A 21,053-nucleotide genomic window follows, 5' to 3' on the forward strand; every position below is an offset into this window, starting at 1 on the left:
TTATAGATTTGCTGCCTACAGGGAAGCTACAAGGATTTTGATAAATGAAAAAATTGACATCTACCTTCTCAGATGATTATGGACATGTTTCAACGGCTACCAAATGAGAATTATCATTAGAATCTTTACCTCCCCCACCCCAAGCACTAGGATTCACTCCTTATTTTGTTTGAAAGCAGTGTATATTCCATTTTCTATTCTGTTATGTGTGATATTTAGTACAAAGTTAATCTATTAATGTCAAATAGTTTTAAAAAGGATATGGTGTATTAGTTCAGGAAACAAATGCAAATCAAAAAACCAAATCACCAATATTTTAATTGTTGTTCTTTATCTCGAAGTCACATCGATATCTCCAGCATGGGCAAAAATTCGAACCTCACTGCAATTTCAAGACAGCCCATAGCACCCATTTGAGCAGAATTCTTTGCTAAACTTTTATCACAGTAAATCAACAAATTACCATGCGTAATCTTATTTTTATTATCCCTTTGCTTTGTTATTTTAGGACCAAGCAAAGCAAAGGGATAATAAAAATAAGATTACGCAGTAGTAATTTGTTGATGTACTGTGCTGTTTTTGCAATTGACAAAATGAAATGTAATCTATCACTGATACAAAGGTTTAAGAGAAATAATCGTTCTGCCATCAGATAAAGTCATTAAGCTGGCATTCATTGAAAGGAAAATTAATTGAGCACCACATAAAAAAAAAAATAACAGCAATCGCCAAAAATACTGCAAAGTCTTTTATCTGAAGTATTTTGCTAACTCTTGAGCCCAAAGCATGTGTTTTTTATTATGTTTGTTTTACCTTTTGTTAGGAATCTGACCAAGTAGAACCCAATTTGATAACCCATCACATGGTTTTATGCCATCTAATGAAAACACTTTACAACTCAAACTGTGGATCCACTTCAGCATCTATATATGTGGCATTTTTTATTTGTTGCTTGTTTTACAAGTCTGTTTCAGATGGTTTTAAAATTTGCAAACATTGACCATATTTAGAACTTATTATAATCTTCTGGGGAATGTATTTATCTTAAAGATTCAGGGGAAGAAATAGAATATTTCTTAGTAATTGATTGGATATTTTTCGAAATGTTTCCCACCTTATATACCTTCTTTTCCATTGAAATGCATTACAGTTTTTGTTCAGTAGTTACATATTATTCCGTGAGAAAATTCCAATTTGAATGAAGAAGTATAGTTATGATTTATTTACTTTTGGAACCATTATTACTGTGCTGTTGTGTCAATTACTTTTACCTTCTTTTCTTAAACAACTCTTGAAGTCGGTTTTTATCAGTCCCAGAAAGCGAGACAGAGATAGTGATCCGGCAGCGTTAACTATCTACTTAGGGAGCTGCCATTTGATTTTTATGGGGGGGGGGATGAAAAAATTTGTCCTGCATTTTTTTTTAGTTGTAATCTCTGTCCTGCCTTTTTATTTTTCACTGCATCGGTCCTGCCTTTTTTATCATTAGTTTATCCTGATTTTTTTTTACATAAATTGTCATCCTGTCTTTTTTTTTCCAAGTTGCTCATCCTGCCTTTTTTTTTACTCTAAACTCCTGTCCTGCCTTTTTTTCAAATTTCATCCTAGCCCCCATAAAAATCAAATGGTAGCTCCCTTAAGAGCTTAATATTTCAAAAGGTAAAAGACCTGTATGCTTCATACTTTGTATATAGATGCCTAATGTTAAGAAGTCTCTGTCTATTATATGCCCATTGTCCTTGACCTCATTTTCATGGTTCAGTGACTACTTGGAAAAAAGTTATTAATTTTTGTTATATCAATTTCTCTAATTATGAGTAATAGGATAACTATATTTGGTATGTATGTACCTTGCAAGGTCCTCATACCTGTCAGACAGTTTTCACTTGACCTTGACGTCATTTCATGGATCAGTTAACAAGGTTAAGTTTTCATGGTTGTCCATATCCAAGATACTATATTCAATAGGCCTACTATATTTGGTGTATGGAATGATTGATTGTAAGGTGTACATGTCCAACTGGCAGGTGTCATCTGACCTTGACCTCATTTTCATGGTTCAGTGGTTAAAGTTTTTGTGTTTTGGTCTATTTTTTATAGTACTGTATGCAATAAGTCAACTATATTTGGTGTATGGAAATATTTTACATATCAGTCTGGCAGGTTTTATTTGACTGTGACCTCATTTTCATGGTTCATTGGTCAATGTTACGTTTTCCTTGTGAAGTTTGTTTCTTAGACACTGTATGCAATAGGTCAACTATATTTGATGCATGGAATGATGGTAAGTTGTACATGTATTTTTAACTTAGTTTATCTGACCTTAACCTCATTTTCTTAGATCATGTTAAGTTTATATGATACTTGTTGTAAAACAGTATAATTAGGACTATCAACATAAAATCAATGGCCAGTAAAGCAGGCGAGACTTTTCAGCGTGTGGACTCTTGTTAGTCTTAGATAAATGATTTTTTTTATAGTTATTGACTTTGAATTAGCTGTCAGTTACTTCGAGTACTAAAAGACTGTAGCTGTAGTGGGATGTATGAATACCCTACCACACCCAGTCCTTGTTTTTGTTAGATGTTTTTCTGCCTCTTATTGACCTGATGAGTTAAGCCCTTTTCAAATGATTTCTTATTGTTTGTTCTTATCTTTTGTACTGCTACACCACTGTCCTAGGTTAGGGGAGGGTTAGCGCTTTCAATCATGTTCAACTCCGCCACATTCTTTATATGCCTGTCCCAAGTCAGGAGCCTGTAGTTCAGTGATTGTTGTTGGTTTTTGTTTGTCATATTTGTTTTTCTTAAATTGATTTGTTATAAATTAGGCCGTTAGTTTTCTCAATTGAATTGTTTTATATTTTTCATGTCAGGCTTTTGATAGTCGACTATAGGGTATGGATTTTTCTCATTATTTTAGGGCTGTATGGTTGCCTATAATTGCTTACATCCACTTCATTTAAACTTTGGTGAAGAGTTGTCTCATAGGCAATCATAGTACTGTAAACGGGAAAATTTTCGCACTGTCTTTTTTTTGCGATTTTCCAACAAATCTAAATTCGCGATGTCCCAGTCGGTGTCCTATATAAGTTTTTTTCATAAATGATTTGGAAACTGTACAGCGTTAATCAATGTATTTAAATCAAGTGATAAAACCAATCAAAATTCCTTTTTGTCGGTTCACATTTAAAACAATTAGTCATGTTTGCTTGTAAAAACACAATCCCAATAAACAAATAGGAATGACCAAATTAAGAGTGAATTAAATGCTGACAGAATTACTGCTTATTAGTTAATATTTTAATCTGATTGATCTGTGCAGCAGATACAATAGGTATAATCATTTTAAAACTGATTGACAGGTGTCAATTACATAACTGTAATGATAGTTGTTTATTTAGGAATATCTGTAATGTCCACTTGGATTAATTAGGACTATCATGAGATAAAGTATTGATATCTAACGCTGACTTTCCTTTAGAAATAAAGTTATGTTATGCGGTATAGATCTGTCGTCTGTAAAACTGATGTTTTAAATTCGCCTTCTACATATCCTATTGACATATGTTCATGTATGGTTTTCATATACGTGTTCAGATTTCCTTGAAATATTCACGGTCGTTTTATTTTTGCGTTTCAACTCTTACCACGAAAAAATAAAAATAAAACTCCGCGAAAAATTTCCCTGTTTACAGTTTACATTTTCTTATTTTCATATGGTCAACTGATCATGTTTATGACATATTAAAATATGTCATCAGACCCGTCATCATATCTAGCAATCATCAACAACTAACAAGGTTCATGGGAAAAAAAGGTTAAAACATTTTTTTAAATAAAACTAACAACAATTAAGTTTTTATTTCACTCAAATGCATTAAGTCCAATATTGTTCTTTCTTGACACACATTCTGTAACATTCTTGTAGCAAATCTTTGCCTCTTTATTTTTTTGGTCTAGAATTTTATGCTGTCACTTTCTGAAACCGGTTATTAAGCAAAACTTGACGTTTAAACATGTAATTATCTGTGTCTGGGTTAAATCCTTTCTCCCAGTAGTTTGATGGATGCTGAAATATAAAAGAAAGATGATTTACACGAAAATCTTACACAATTCATATTCCTTGATTTTTATACAACATAAAAACACAATATTATGGCAGTACCTGCTATTTCTATTGAAAATGAAAGACTATAATAATGACAGACAGATGGACAGAAGCAATGATACTGAATAGCGGGTTTTTTTGCGGGTGTAAAATTTTGCAATTTAGGGGCAACGAGGTATACGAAAAATTTTGGCGATTTTTATTTTGGCGGATTCTAAATTTCCAATTAAATATTTTGGTGGATACTGAATTGGTTGCTATTAAAATGTTGTAAAAAGTGAAAGGCAGAAAACAGTTAAACATATCTTTGCTGAATGATGTCTTATTTATAGAATATATTCAGATTCAGTTCTTCAATAAAATACCGGTAGCATAGATAATTGTCACAGGTGTACAAACTTCTTGTAAAGTTTACAGTTGATTAGTTACGAAATTGACCGGACCTTTGATGTACTAACTAGGTAATAAAATTATCTTGAGTGACTTACAACTCTTACATAATTTCACACTAATTAAGAAGGGTAAAATACCTAACTGATTACCTTACACTCTTATATTTTTTGACACTAAATAAAAAGGGTATACATATACATTTTTGAATTAGCACCCTTTTAATAAAATACTTGTATGTTCAGTGCCCTTTGGCATTAATGTTAACACATACCGTTAATGACCTGCTGACCAGATAAAAACAGACCATTCACAAAAGATATATAGCTATTAGAATGTACCGAAAGTATGCATAAACTTTCACGATTTTCTCTTATCTGCCAAGATAAGCGAAAATAAACGCCCCACGAAAATAACCCACTATACAGTAAAAGCTAATTTATGACTTAAATGGTATGGTGAGCTAACTAGAGGTTCCCATGAGTCTATCTTCCACCTAGTTTTGATTAATTAATTTGACTATATAAGAGAAAGGTTTCACAAGAATAAACACAAAGTTCAATAAATTTAAAAGAAAATGCATCAAACCATTTCATCAATATTTTTTCACATTAGGCTTATACATTATAAGACTAGTTTTTCTCCAATTCCTAATGTTCTATTCAAAGTAACAGAGGAGACCTAGTTCACTGGCAGTTTTGATAATCTTCCAGGATTAAACATTTAATACTCCTATCGTTGTGCAGGAATTCATCCTTGTTTAGACCATGTGTTGTTCGTCATTGTTTGTAGGTCTACCAACATGTATAACTGGTTTAACCCCATCTCTTTTGGTTAATTTTCTGTTACCCTTTTTATGTTTTATTTTTTAGATTTGAGTGTTCAGATGGAACAGATGTCCTCTTAATAAGAGGATTTGTAAGAAGTTTTTATATTAAGAGTATGGCTTCACCATAATACCTGGAGTCTCATACATTTATTCAAAAAGAGTGAAGTCTTTCCATACAAACTGTACTTACACAATTGACCACAAGATCATAGTTGTCATGATCCTGTATGCAGATTTCTGGGGATAAAAAGGCATCTTCCATACCAAGGAAAAACTTCCTGTCGTAAAAGTAATCTGTTGCTGTCCTTTATAAAGAATAAAAAACAAGTTATAAGAAAAAAAATCACAAATAATTAGAAATACTGAGAACAAATTAACAAATGACACATAAACACAATGCATAATGCAGTTCTTATATCTTGGGAAATGTAGCACCAATCATGAGTAAAAATAAAAGCTTATTGGAAATACCTTGTTTTACTGCTCCAAAAATATACTTTTTGTGCATCAAAATGTATAGTAAAAAAAAATATACATTTGGTTTTAATTTCATAGAGTTTATTTACATGTACATGTATTTATATTGAACAACTTAACTAATGTTTTACTTTATTCGACACTGTATTTCAGTTCCAACAAGGCTTCATGAAACAACATATTACAAGCCTACAAACCATGATTCATTTAATTACCTGGTCATGTTGATCATTACAAAACAACCAGCATAAACCTGGCAGCTAAAGTACAACCCCCCTACTGCAAGTAATGAGATTTAATTTGACTACTTTATTTTTTCCAGTTGGCTCTCATTTAAAATGTCTATGTTTAGGACAGAGTCCTGTAAAATTGCTAGGGGTTTCTTATATATTAAATCTGTCCTGTTTATCCGCCATTCAATATCTCAACAAAATAAAGAGGGAACATCTAATTAACTCTGAGATGATTTTTATTTAATATATAAAATTCATGTAAAGGGGTAGACACTACAATGAAGACTCGTATAAAATTTTAATGAGTAAAAACAGACCAACTTCAAGACTAAAAATCTTATGAAAATTATGATATGTCTATACTGTTGTTCCATATTTCAAAATATATAAAATTGTGACCCACAAGTTTGTCTTTTAAAGTGACACTCCATTACATGCCAATATATTTATTAATCTTGCCACTCATATTTGCCTGTTGTCACTGCTTCTATCTTTAATACAAATATATTGACTGAGTTTGAAGTTTCTCTACCTTCCAAAGCAATATAATTATCAATCTGACACAAATTTCCATTTTGAAATATAAACTTTTACTTATACACTTAAATATGACCATAGTCATGTTAGTGTTGTTCTCTGCACCAATACATATATATCTATAACACTCACATTTGTCTTTTATAGTTCCACTTCCATTCCTTATCTTCATACCAATCAAGAAATTTTAACTTATCAGTTTTACATGGAGGTTCAAGATTAAGCTTCTGCATTTCAAACAAAATCTGAAAGTTATATATGCACAATTAATGTATAATTATATGCTGATTAATGTCAGTCATCAATGATTTCATCATACCTATCAAAGACAAAAACAACAGATGACAGATTCCAAGTGATGGAAAAAGCTCACACTGGCCCTTTGTGGACAAGTGAGCTTAAACAGATGGATTATTAAAATCTTTCATACTTATTCTGGACAAAAATATGATGTTAAGATAGTAAATATTTTTTTCTTCTAGACTGACACAATGAGCAGAACTTTGATTATTTTAGCTGACAGAAGGTACTCAGAACTACATAACACCCTTGTTGACATATTATTGTAGCTGACAGAAGGTACTCAGAACTACATAACACCCTTGTGGACATATTATTGTAGCTGATAGCACCCTTGACTTGTGGACATATTATTGTAGCTGACAGAAGGTACTCAGAACTACATAACTCCCTTGTTGACATATTATTGTAGCTGACAGAAGGTACTCAGAACTACATAACACCCTTGTGGACATATTATTGTAGCTGACAGAAGGTACTCAGAACTACATAACACCCTTGTGGACATATTATTGCAACTATAAGCCACCAATTCTTTGCTCTTACTCCCAAATGTGGCAGATTGATTGCAGCCATAAGAAACTTTTAAATCTGTGGTCTGGAATCTGTAGGTAATTATTAAAGCATAGTATCAGTAGTTTTAGTAATATAAACACTGCATTACATACTTCATCCATGTTTTCCACTTCATCTAAATCATATGTAAGAACTTCTCCCCAAATTCTGAAATAAAAAGTATACAATTCCATGAAGACTTTAAATAAAAGCAACAGAATAGAAATAAATTTGGAATGTGTCCATGGGACACAGATGATGCCCCCGCTTGCATATCATATAAAGATATAAAGGGACATAACTGAAGAACGGTAAAAGTGACGCTACCCAAATTTGTACTTGATCTGAGTTTTGTGGTAATAAGCATTGTGTATAAGTTTCATAACATTTGGTTGAGGCAAACTAAAGTAAGAGAATGGAAACGAAAAATTCAGCAATTTTTATGTTTATAAATGAGCATAACTCAAGAATGGTAAAAGTGACACCAACCAATTTCAAACTTGATCTGTATTAAGTGGAATAAGCATTGTGTAGAAGTTTCATAATGTTTGATAGAGGCAAACTAAAGTTAGAGAACGGAAACGAAAAATTTAGCAATTTTTATGTTTATAAAGGGGCATAACTCAAGAACGGTAAAAGTGACGCCACCAAATTTTGAACTTGAGCTGTATTATGTGGTAATAAGCATTGTGTATAAGTTTCATAACATTTGGTTGAGGCAAACTAAAGTTCGAGAACGGAAACCAACTTTGGGATGCACGTACGTACAGACGGACAAGGGTAAAACTTACATGTAATGCCACCTCCGCTACGGCAGGGGCTTAAAAATGTACTTTAGTGATTTGGTATAAATGTCAGTTTTTGAAAGCATCCGTTAAATTTATTCACCACTTTTCTAGACTTTGGTAAGTTAGAGCTTGACACATTGTGTAGACAATTGTCTACTGTTGTTTTTTTCAGAAAAACCTGAACATGACTAATTATCAGTTTTCCTATCATTTTTACTGAAAAAAGGTGCCCATATGCAATTATGACAATGATCTTTAAAACAAGTCTACCGTCAATTTCATTAATCTGCAAACTTTGATCTCAACATGTTCAGATTAAGGTGCACAGAAAATAAAGAAATTATCCATCAATATCTATTTAATGAAATGGTGTGTAACTACAACAGTGTTCCAGCTAGGATTTCACAAGGGCAGGGAGTCTTGAATGTTCTTACAAAGGCAATAATATATGTTTGAAATGCCTAATACATGTAGCCCAGTGTTTCTGATTATGATAGAAATAATAAATGAATTATAATAAACTACATTGAGTTTTTCAGAATTAAAATCCATTTAACCATGTCTTTTCAGACTGTTAAACTTATATTTGTAATATCATATATAAAAAATATATACCCCCCCCCCCCCCTTTTCCATTATACACACCCCTAGATGTAGAGTATTAAAGTATTATCAGTTTCACCCCAAGAAAGTATTCATTTTTAATGAAATAATCTTAGCAGTTAATCAAAATGAAAATATTACTGTCTATAAATAACAATGAAATGTAACTGTTTCTTGTTAAAGGGGTTTTCCGAATTTTCCCGCCAAAAAATTCGTAAGGGTTCCGCGGAACCCAGTGTCTCGCCTACTTTTGCTTTTAATTGCAGGCTCAACAAAAATGAGGAAAAAAATCAATAAAAATATTCCTTTAGATACTATCTTTAGATTGTAAGAAGCTTCTGTCAAAGTTTGGTATAAATCCAGGATAGTTTATGAATCTAATAAATGTTTTTCAAAACTTTAACTGCAGACTGTATTTAATGTTAACAGGAAGAAAAACTAAGTCCATTTATAAGTAAAATACGGAAAAAAAGAAATTTTATTTTTAACAAATTTACTTCTGGATATTATCTTATGATCATAAACAAGCTTCTGTCCAAGTTTGGTACAAATCCAGGATAGTTTAAGAAAGTTATTAAAATTTTAAAAACTTTAACCACAGAGTGAATGTAATGTTTCCTGGCAGAAAAACTAAGTCCATTTACAAGTAAAATACGGAAAAACAGGGAATTTTATTTTTACAAAATTTACTTCTGGATACTATCTTATGATCATAAACAAGCTTCTGTCCAAGTTTGGTACAAATCCAGGATAGTTTAAGAAAGTTATTAAAATTTCAAAAACTTTAACCACAGAGTGAATATTTGTGGACGCCGCCGACGACGCTGACGGAATGTAGGAACGCTATGTCTCGCTTTTTCGACTAAAGTCGAAGGCTTGACAAAAAGCACATAGCTTTCAACAAATGTAAACAAAGAAGTCAATTTGTGATCATGGATTACAGCTTTAATTAATTTAATTGGGATATAGATATTCAATGACAGGTACAGTCAAGCATTGTTTTTACTTTCTTCTGGATTAAAACAAGTTTAAAAGATCAATTTAAAAAAAAAATCTTTGACATATTAACAACAGACGATCTACGGATACATCAAACGCAAATTGTCATCTTTTGAGAAATACTGAAATTGAAATGCTGACTGACCGAATTTAATGAGAAAAATTATTACAATGGTCAATTATGAAGTTTAATTAACGGATTAATGACCCATCCGATGTCGATAAGCGGATTATCTGTAATCACAACTTATTACACCTGCTGTAAATGTTAACTAGCTGAGGGTCATAAACTTGTCATAAATATGAAGACAGGTAGAATAATTGTATTTTTATCAAAATATTACGGCAATAAAGGCATGGACTTACGAAAAAGGGCAGGGCGTCTTAAAAAGGGTACAGGGCGTCAGAAAAAGGGCACAGGGCGGCACTCGGTAAAGGGCGGGCTGACCGCCCTGTGAAAACGACCTAGCTGGAACACTGTACAATGGCATCCAAACTAACATCTCATTCGAAATGTAAAGTTCAATTATATTGCTTTCAAGATGTCCAAAAGAAATTATTTAGCTTCATGTACCTCTTCACATGCTTTTCTAATGATGTGTAATATTCCAATAAAACTTGGCTTATAGTTAAGAAAGTGTTGTACATGTATTTACAAGATTCATGGACAATTCAACAATGGGATGGATAGGGTGACTCTTAACTAGCCTGTTTCAGCAGGTATAATAAACTTGTCATCTCAGTTCACAATAAATGTCCTTATCATTTGATTAATTAAACATTTCAGGTCATCTATTATAAGTTATAAGGTTTGCTACTGACACTCTACAGATCCATAGAGGGTCAGTAGCAAACTGTATAACGGATTTATAGTCCCCTATGAAATCTACATGTACTGATCCCTATGGGTGCATAGGGGGTACCACATGAAGGCATTAAACCAATCATATCGTCACTAATTTACCAGAGGTGCGATAAATACATGTTTGAATCATTTTCAAAGTGCACAGTGATTTATGATTTACAGCAGGGCTTCCAAAATTATTTTTAGCCAGCCGGACATTTTAAATATTATCCCGATTTTAATCCCTTAAGACTAAATAAACAAAAGGCAATTATGGTAATCAGTTGCCGAGTTGGCCATCCCAATGATTGATATTTAAAAAAAATGATATTAAACTTTCATTGATTCAAATTCGAAGTTCTGACGTAAACTGTTAAATTGGCAGTGCATCATCCGAAGTGTGCAACATCAGCGTACTTATATCTGCCTTAGACTCTTTATTTGTGCAAAATAACGTTGTCAAAAACTTTACTTTCTTTTTAAATCTGAAACCGGATGTTATCTTGACAATGGTAAAACCTGGACCAGAGACGGATAATTTTTTCATCAAATCTTATTTGTAAATGTATTTCTGATAATTTAAATCTTTTTGACTAAATAAATTAGATGCAAACCGGTGAAATGTAAGAAAATAACTTTGAATAGACCGATCAATGTCCGTTTCAAAATAGTTTACCTGTCACCTGAACAGGTAAATTTCAGCTGTTCGACAACTAATTAGCCTTGATTAAAATGAGAAGGTATTAAAGTAGGGGTTGTTTTGATAGTATCATGTCACTTTTATGATCGGAAATGTGTGGCTGTTAAAGGCAAAAGGTTGGGTCAAAAAGATCGCGAATTATGTTAAAATGACCGTCTCTTAAGAAAGCCTTGAAATCTAAAAAGTAGATGACCGTTTCGTGCTTTGCCCAGCCGGACTTTTACCGGACATTATACAAATGTCCAGAATATATGACCGTTTTGGAAGCCTTGATTTACAGAGGTATTTCTACTACAATAAAATAATTAAATAACTGTTGATGATGACTTACTTGAACCTTGGAAGTACTTTTGTTTTATAAGTATCTTCTATAGTCTGAAGGTACTGGTCTGTCAGTAATGGACTATCCTTCTCAATTGGCTGAAATACATGCCATATCCATGTTAACAATAAGCAACATAAGATGTATAAATAAAAGAATAATGTGTATGAAGACACGAATGCCCCGGCTCAAGCTTTGCAATTTTCAAAGTTAAAAAGGGGCATAACTCTATAACGGTAAATGACTCACTGCCCAAATTCGATCTCTGTCTGTTTGTTATGGTTCTTAAAATTGTGTATGAGTTTGATCAAATTTGAGGCAAACTTAAGCTGGAGTGCGGAAACTGAAAAAAATTGCAATTTTCTAAGTTGTAAAGGGCATAACTCTAGAAGAGGAGGGGGGCAAGGGGTGTGTAATTTAAGGTTGTAACAAGGGGTTTAGCTGTTCTTGTCTTATTCCTTGTTAGCTGTTATAGAACGTTTATTTTTTTTGCTATCTGTTATTGTGATAATGTATTTGCTGTTAACTGTTATTGAAAATTGGAATGTTAGCATTTTGACAGCCAATCTTCGGTAGAAATTGAAGACCATTGACATAGGGTCTTACCACTGGTAATATGTTGATCCCTTATTGGGAGAAGGATTCCAGTAACATACACATCACAGATCATCACATAAACATGTTTCTTCCCCCTGTTACTGATTTACTGTTATCTGTTTTTATCCCTTTCAATTTTTTTGTTATCTGTTTTAAGCCAAATTAATTTGCTGTTTTGCTGTTATTGGACCCCCCCCCCCCCCCTTTTTTGCCCCTCCTGCCCAAATTCAAACTCTGTATGCAAGTTTTAGTTCTTAGCATTGTGTATGAGTTTAATAAAATTTGCAAAGGGCAAATTTAACTTAGAGTGCGAAAATGAAACTGGGACAGACGGAAAGACAGACGGTAAAGGGTAACACTAGCCGCGGCAGGGGCATTTAAAAACTGATTGCTAACCCATATTGGAAATTCCAAGACCTGGCTAACAGTGCAACTAGTCTAATGAGAACCTACAGAACAATGGTATTCACTACTATAATATAAATAACTGTACTCATAAAATAAGTTGTCTCAAGAGTGGCTTGCTTGCAATAACAGTCAAATTTAACAATAAATTCCATAACTTACAAAAATCATCAAATCAAGATGACAGTATAGGTCAACTACACATGATGACTATAAGTTCTTGTTAATATGAAAGCTATTGGAGGAAAGGTGTCGGTGTCATTACACTATAATGTGGCAAAAATAGTCAAAATCCAATAACTCTGACCAAATTAACAAATCAAAATGGTAGTTTGCATAATGATCAACTTTAGCTATATGTAAACATTTTAATAATTAAACGTATAAAAACTATGTGCTAACAAGTAGTTCATTTCATTTTCACACCTGATCATAGTAAAAGCTGTTATAATATGCAGATTATAAAAAAGAATTATGATTATCACTTGTATTTTTAATGTAAGATAAATGTTCCAATGTTGTAGCTACTTACATTGTTCCTCTTTTTAATGAGTTCTTTACACTGGTCAACTGAGGCATCAATATACAATACTACATGCGGCATCCATATATACTGAGGTTGTTTATACACTTTATTATAATAGGTTTTTCCTAAAATAAAATTGAAATATATTTGTTGAACAATTTGTGAAATACAAACAGTTTCAAACATGAAAATAGACTTTGATAGTAGATCTCTGTTAAATTCATTCACAGATATTTTGGATCATTTTGGCAATTTAAAGCTTACCATTCATGATTGTTTGTTTACCTCTAGATGTCATTTGGGTTTAGGTTAGTTTTTAGTATGCCAATTGATCTAAACCCCAGATCTCATTTTATTCATACATAACCATGAATTCTCAGTGGTTAAGTTGAAGCCATCTCTTCAAAAATTTTATGGGCACTATCATGAGTTGGTTGATCACATATATGTTCCAATTATCTTAGCCGTTTTCTCCTGTTATCATGTCCTATATTATGAAATCAGGGAATCAGACTTAACAGCGAATTAGTACATACCTTGGGCAACATAATAGGTGCCACATGAAGAGCAGGATCTGCTTACCCTTCCAGAGCACCTGATATCCCACCAGTTTTTTATGTAGTGTTTTGTAGACTTGTTAGTCTTTTCATTTTTTTTTTGCTTTTTGCCATGATTTTTGTCTGTCTCTATTAAACCTATGAATTTTGTTTCTCTGCTTTGGTATCTTCCCTCTCATTTAAAAAAAACAAAACTAAACCAGAAATACAAAAATATTAGTCAAATATGTAAGATATATATGCAATCTAAGTTCATACATTTGTACATGTAGTCCTCAATTCCCTGCAACTAGCTACACTGCAATACTCCCATGTAAAGGTAACATTATTTTTGCTAAAGTGACTATTAATAGCTTTTGCCATAGAATGACATCACATAAATCCCTTTTTTTATGCACTGCAATACATGTATGTTGACTCGGTTGTATGATTAAATGTAGAATTTTCAAACAAATAAAAAAAAAGGATTAATCTGAGGCAAATCAAAAACAAGCAGAATGCAATTTTAGTTTTTTAGTGTAAGCCAACATTGGTTTCTGAGAAATGGAGAATCACGGAACTTATAAGTTAAAGACAAAGAATCAAATGTCTCCCTATTTCCTATATCTACTGTGCAAGTTAAAATCAAATGTTTCCCTATTTCCTTTATCTACTGTGCAAGTTAAAATCAAATGTTTCCCTATTTCCTATAATCCTTTACCTACTGTGTAAGCTAAAATCAAATGTCTTCCTACTTCTATATCTACTGTCATGTGCAAGTTAAAATCAAATGTCTCCCTATTTCTATATCTACTGTGCAAGTTAAAATCAAATGTCTCCCTATTTTCTATATCTACAAATGTACTGTGCAAGTTAAAATCAAATGTCTCCTTATATCCTATATCTACTGTGTAATTTAAAATAAAATGTCTCCCTATATCCTATATCTACTGCGTAAGTTAAAATCAAATGTCTCCCTATTACAAATGTACCTATATCTACTGTGTTAGTTAAAATCATGCATACCAAATACTCTTAATTTTATATAAACATGAAAAAGTTATTTCATGTACAAAAACTTTGAAAAGCTGCTTTAGGCACTTTGCTCTTTTTATAAAGCAGTTCTGCCAAGTTTTGTTCCATTCCAAGGAAAACGGAAAGAGATTTTGATTAACAAACCTATAATTTGTTACAGCCTTGAATTCTGTGTTTTTCTTGGTGAAACTCCTAAAATTTACTGATGCATAAATTGAACACAAAAACATATCAAATTGTGATCTTAGGTGATTCTCTTAAGTTTTGTTCTATTCCAATCTAAACTGTATGAGGAATTTGTATACATGTACATGTATATCATGTGTTTATTTATAAGTTCAAAAGGGAAAGTTTGGAAATGTAACTTATGCTACAGTTTATTTGATCATCTATTCTTCACCACAAAGTTTATTGAAATCACTGCAGACCTGCTGAAATGTCTTAAATTACCTTCACGGGTGAAATATCCACATTTGGACATAGCATCAGCAAAGCAACGATCACTCCAGTAACTTCTCTCAATCACAACTCCTTGTCCTGAAATTAATACTTTATACTATGATTATCTACATGTATTGCATTTTGAAAACACATTTCACTACATAAATTATTTGTAACAACATTTTGCAACTTCATAAACAAAATGTTCACATCCTAATGAAATGCAGTGTATGATATTTAACTGCTGACCAAATGTTTTGACTCAGAAAGCCCTGAAATCAGAAGAAAGAGATGTTTGTGTCAAGAACAGTGACAGCTGTTAAGTCTGATAATATTTTATATCAAATTTTGAGGAAAAAAGGCCCAAATTTAAATCAAACAAATGTTGTATTAAATCTTGAACTCTTGATATAGTGACCAATTACATCTGCTAATCAAAGTGCCGCTATAAAATGTGTAAAAAACTTTGACAAAGTTATTGATGTTCAAAAAAAATGTAACCACAGACTGAACCTAAACTGACACTGCCAACGACGGAATCTAGGATCGCTTTGTCTCACTTTCGCAAAATAAATTTTGCAAGCTCAACAAAAATGACATATCTCAAAATCATATACTTTAATATCTGTAAAAGCAGTATAACACCATATAAATGTTACCTAATACATACATGTATTTCTCCAATCATTAAAATTTACACAACTTTTACATGTGCAAATTGCCACCTACATTTTTTTTTTTATGTACCCTGAATCAAGTACAACACAAAACTCTCCCGATTTTATAGTAATCATTCATTAATTTATATGGGGGCCGGATTGACTTAGGTCGATTCAACTCAGGTCGAAACGATATGGGGTCAGAACGACATGACACAGAAATTTTACCTTGCATCAATATAAAAATAAGGAGATCAACATTTTATATCGGAGAGTTGTCGCTATGATTTGGTAATCATGGTAATAACATGTAGTTTACATGATACTGTTTTTGAAAAAAAAATTTAATTTACCTGTATTTAATAAATGACGCAGAGCTAAATTATAGTTGAAAAATCGTTTCTTGAACATTTCCAGTTGTGTTCTTCCAAATCCTAAAACATCTTGTGGCTGTTTTGCAGTGTATAGATCTTTTAAATCATAGAACCTATCCTCTCCAAGACGAGGATTTAATTCCCTCTGATCAAATCCATTTTCATTGACAAAAATTGCCTCTTCTGGTACATCTGGTAAGAAAAGCATATCAAATTCTTCAGCTATCTTTTTTCCGACTCTAACCTTATCGGTACCTATACTTCCTTCAACTATAATTATCTTAGAGTTCTCATCTAACCTTTTTGTTGTGTGTTCGTAAATCTGATGCATCCAATGGTATGGTTTATTCTTATAATCCCAAGGTGGATATAGTTTTGCTGGAAGGGGGTTTATTGTGTCCTTGGCAGAATGCAACTTGGCTATTTGAGTTACCGAGGTATTGACTGCCGCGGGTAATAACTTCAATCCATCCAAAGATGAAATTCGCCCAATAAATTTAACAGAATGCAGTATGTTAGCCATTCTGTTGGCTTTTAAACAATATTATGACAGCATGAATAAAATGGTAAAATGTTCTTGAAAAAAAATGAAACCGGAAGTTCAATGCGGATACACCTAAAACACAAATGTTAAATCCGAAAATAGGGCAGACTAAAACAGAATACGCTATAACAAAAACCAAAAACAAAACAAAACAAAACAAAACAAAACAAAACAAAACAAAACAAAACAAAACAAAACAAAAACAAAAACAAAAACAAAAACAAAAACAAAAACAAAAACAAAAACAAAAACAAAACAACAAAACGATGCCGCATGGAATTTTATGCCCACTGACCTGTAGCTCGGTGACACTGATATAATGTATTTTTAATTTGTTAAAAGCACGATATAAACAATATTTTAGAAAGGTGTATATAATAAAATCCATGTTTGTTGTATGGAAAGATAGATTTGTCACCAGCAGCCGGTTTGTAAATGGGAAGTCGACTAATTACATCCTTTGGTGAATAGTTGACTCGTTGGCAATCATACCACATCTCCTTATTTTTATATTCTTTCAATAAAATGCATGTTTCTACAATTTTCTTTCGATTTAACAAAAAATGAAACTTGGCGATGAAATTAATAGGTAGTACAAAATGTACCAAAAGCCCATTTATTTATTATAAGGATCATGAATATTTCCATGCATGCAATAGGACACTTACATACCTCTTCCGGAAGATTTGTTGAAAGTTTTTTTTCAAATATTGTTTTAAGGGGAAATAATAAATTGAAAAATTGCCCACTTGCACTTGATGGCAATGTTATTATTCAATTTTGAAAAATGGTAGGATAAATGAAAATGGATAAGATGTTAACTAACATAAGAAAACAATAGCTTCATTATAGCTAAGGAAGGGAATTGTGCATTATTGCGCTTCCTTCTAATGATAGCTGCTGGAGGAGTACGGTACATTGGTGCTGTTCTTCCTGGTGGTAGCTGCCGGAAGGAAACGCCGGAACATGATTCCTTTTCACTCCTTATAATAGCTAATTGAAGGTCTCCAACAATTAGATGCAGTGCCTTTACAACAAATTCAGTCAAGGTACCTCTATTGTATCGATATTAAAAGATTATAAACGCTCCTCATTTGATTAAAGATAAAAGCGCTGTAGTTAATCAATACATGTCATATTGCAGACTGCAATTGCTGTCACTAATTGTCCACCAAGAAATAATTTATAAGATAACGGTTACAAATGTTCGCCATCGATCAGACTTCATAGTTGGGTGCATTATTGTTAGTTATACGTCCTTGCTGGACTGGAATAGCAAAATTTAGCAAAAATGTTATCAAAACCTTTTAATACATGTGCTTAACATGGTACTATGATTTGTACTTCCTGTCACATATCAGTATTCATTATCTATACTATTATTGTACCTTTGTCTACCATATTGTTCTAATGTAAATATGTTCACACTTTTATTGTTTGTTAAAATGTTGTTCTAACATACACCATGTTGGGGCTTTAGTGAAATAAAATGTCGTATGTCTTATGTCTTATGTCTTATGTCAATATGACATAATTGTAGATCTTGTCTTGATGATAATTTTTGATATTGTAAGTTTCTCTCTATCTATTAGAGTTTTTAAGATATTAGGCAAAAATGCAAAACAAATGATAAAAATCGTCGTTTAAGGACAATATCTCCTTGAAGAAGTCTTCTTACACTTTTGATGTCAATAACATAGGTAGATCTCAAATGTCTGAACATTTATGCCCTTGTCAGATTTTCTCAATGTATAGGGGTTTTCCAGATAATAGGCAAAAGTTGCATGTCCTATTTTTAGCCATGTCGGCCATGTTTGTCGGCAAGCGGGGTCATCGGACACGTTTTTTGCACTAGATAACCCATTGATGATTGTGACGAAGTCTGATAAAATTTTGCCCAGTAGTTTCAGAGAAGATGATCTTTGTAAAAGTTGACGGACGACGACGAACAACAGACGACGGACGACGACAGACGACGGACGCCAAGTGATGAGAAAAGCTCACTTGGACCTTCGGCATACACGTGACAAGTTTTTTCAATGTAGTGGAAGTGTGATTCGATTTTTCCTCTACCGCAGTTCAGATAAACGGACTTCATGACAATACAAACAAACGCATCATCATGGTGTTTTAGTAATAATATAAAAATGATCAAAAAACTTTTGCTTCTAATATTGCTAATAAGATACCGTTAACGATGCCAGTATGAAAACGAGGGTTTATTTATGACTCAAAGATTTTATTTTGAACAACCCGTTTGTTAAAGATCATTTAATAATGTTTTATTTTGAAGAGAAGTATCGAAGTACATTTTAAGCATGTTTACGCAAGGTTTAACGTTTACTTGCAATTCAACCCTGCATTTAACCAAACTGAAAGTAGATAGCAAACTCTGTCAAAATAATTTTATAATAAACCTGTCAATTTCTAAACATTACCAGACATGTTAACTATTACAATACTGAATTTGTCAAACAAAAAAAAATCTACTTGGACATAATAGTACCAAGCGTATATTGAATCTTAATACTACAGTTAATTTACTTAAACTTTTAATAAATTTAATATGTCCACAGGAAATACGGAGATTTTTCATTGAAACTTGCGTTTGTAAAACTGATTATATCAAATCTATTTCATTTGTTTAAAGAGGCAAATATTAGCTTCGAGCATCACTAAATAGACCCATTGGTGGCCTTCGGTTGATGTCTGCTCTTTGGTCGGGTTGTTGTCTCTTTGACATATTCCCCATTTCCATTCTCAATTTTATATAAATTGTCGAAATGTACATCTAGTGCAGTAAAATTCCGTTTACATGTGACCATACCGACATAAATTTGAAAATGGAAATTCTTGACTGATTTTCAACAAACTGTCCGATCGTAAAATACTCGTAAGATATGACGAGAACACTCGAAAGAATACAATAGGCAATTAAGATAATTCCTAAGCATATAGTAAATTCTTTTTAACAATAATCCTATATAAGATATAGAAACAAAGCTAAAATTTAACGAGCCATAATCTCTGTTCATCCTGAATTTTAGATAAGGGTCATCAGCATTTCTGAAATGAGTTCCTCCGACATAAACAAAGAACAATACATATACTGACACCCTGTCTGCTTAACAAATTATTGGACCAATAAAAATGAGAATGGAAATGGGGAATATGCCAAAGAGCAGATAACAGCCGAAGGCCACCAATGGGTCTTCAACGCAACGAGAAAATCCCGCACCCGGAGATGGCCTCATGCAGCTGGCCCCTAAATAAAAATGTGCACTAGTTCAGTGAAAATGAACGTCACACTAAACTCCAAAACATATAAATGAACTAAAATTAAATCAAAGCACTGTAAGCGCTGTAGGCAGTTAACCAAAAACCAAGGCAAACGTAATTATGAAAACTGTGGCAGTGTTGCTTCAATTTTTTTTTAAGATTTGAAAGAACAAACATTAAACATTCGTATATTATTTATGTTCATTACAAGAATTGATTATTAAGGCAAATTAATTAATATTTCATCAAGGTTTTCAAAAGCAACTCATATATCAATGTAAATGACCCCCATCTTCACCCCCATATGCATGATGTTACTCCATACCAAGTTTGAAATAAAATGACAGGTGATTATAAAACAGTTGGTCAAACATTCTCGGGCTTTACACTGCTTGAAAGATTTATATGTTTTCTTTAAAATGAGCCATAACTGAAAATTATTATAGGCCCAGAAATAATTTAATAAATAATTAAAGTAAATTCAATTAACCTAGACTCATTTTTTGCATCAATAAAATTTTATAATAAACAAGAAATAATTGTAACAGGATGCCGTTACGAAGTCTCCCAAACAAAGCCCCCATAATTCGTCATTCCCATGGTCTCCTGACATTGGGCAAAGTCCAGTTCATATTGGTTTGGTCTAATAAAGTGATATGCATATGTGACACCTAGGAGATTGACCCTGTATGTCATTCAAATATTTTTGAAATGATGAACAGGAATAAATATGGTTTAGGTGTGGGTATCTCGACCGTTTACAAGTTCTCAAACAGGAGGGGTGGGGTGACCCCTGGGACTCCCCCTATATTTCATTTGATTTGTTATATTGTCCCATACATAAATACATATGGTTTAGGGGTGGTGATCCCGACCATTTCCAAGTTCTCAAACAGGAGGGGGTGGGGTGACCCCAGGGACACCCAAATATTTCATTTGATTTGTTATATTGTCCCATACATGAATATAT

General features: G+C 32.6%; 1 protein-coding gene across 1 annotated transcript; it reads right to left on the reverse strand.

Moving 5' to 3' along the window:
• Positions 1 to 3,848: 3,848 nt before the first annotated feature.
• Positions 3,849 to 16,880, reverse strand: LOC127730885 (NADH dehydrogenase [ubiquinone] 1 alpha subcomplex subunit 10, mitochondrial-like). The gene is made up of 8 exons (XM_052239488.1): positions 16,240 to 16,880; positions 15,237 to 15,323; positions 13,222 to 13,340; positions 11,697 to 11,785; positions 7,545 to 7,599; positions 6,709 to 6,821; positions 5,520 to 5,634; positions 3,849 to 4,071 (listed from the first exon to the last, which is right to left on the reverse strand). Exons 1-8 carry the CDS (start codon positions 16,781 to 16,783, stop codon positions 3,967 to 3,969), a joined length of 1,227 nt encoding a protein of 408 aa, XP_052095448.1. The 5' UTR covers positions 16,784 to 16,880; the 3' UTR covers positions 3,849 to 3,966.
• Positions 16,881 to 21,053: the final 4,173 nt, after the last annotated feature.

This window comes from Mytilus californianus, unplaced genomic scaffold (assembly GCF_021869535.1).
Source record: "Mytilus californianus isolate M0D057914Y unplaced genomic scaffold, xbMytCali1.0.p SCAF_2, whole genome shotgun sequence".
Lineage (NCBI taxonomy): Eukaryota > Metazoa > Mollusca > Bivalvia > Mytilida > Mytilidae > Mytilus > Mytilus californianus.

Bases quoted from the DNA above. Each gene is read 5' to 3' on its own strand.
- LOC127730885 (XM_052239488.1), bottom strand. From the start codon at position 16,783: ATGGCTAACATACTGCATTCTGTTAAATTTATTGGGCGAATTTCATCT. The intron at 7,600-11,696 runs GTAAGTCATCAT...TTTTTATTTCAG, and splicing joins AAAGTACTTCCAAGGTTCAA to AATTTGGGGAGAAGTTCTTA. The intron at 6,822-7,544 runs GTATGTAATGCA...TATAACTTTCAG, and splicing joins AAGTGGAAAACATGGATGAA to ATTTTGTTTGAAATGCAGAA.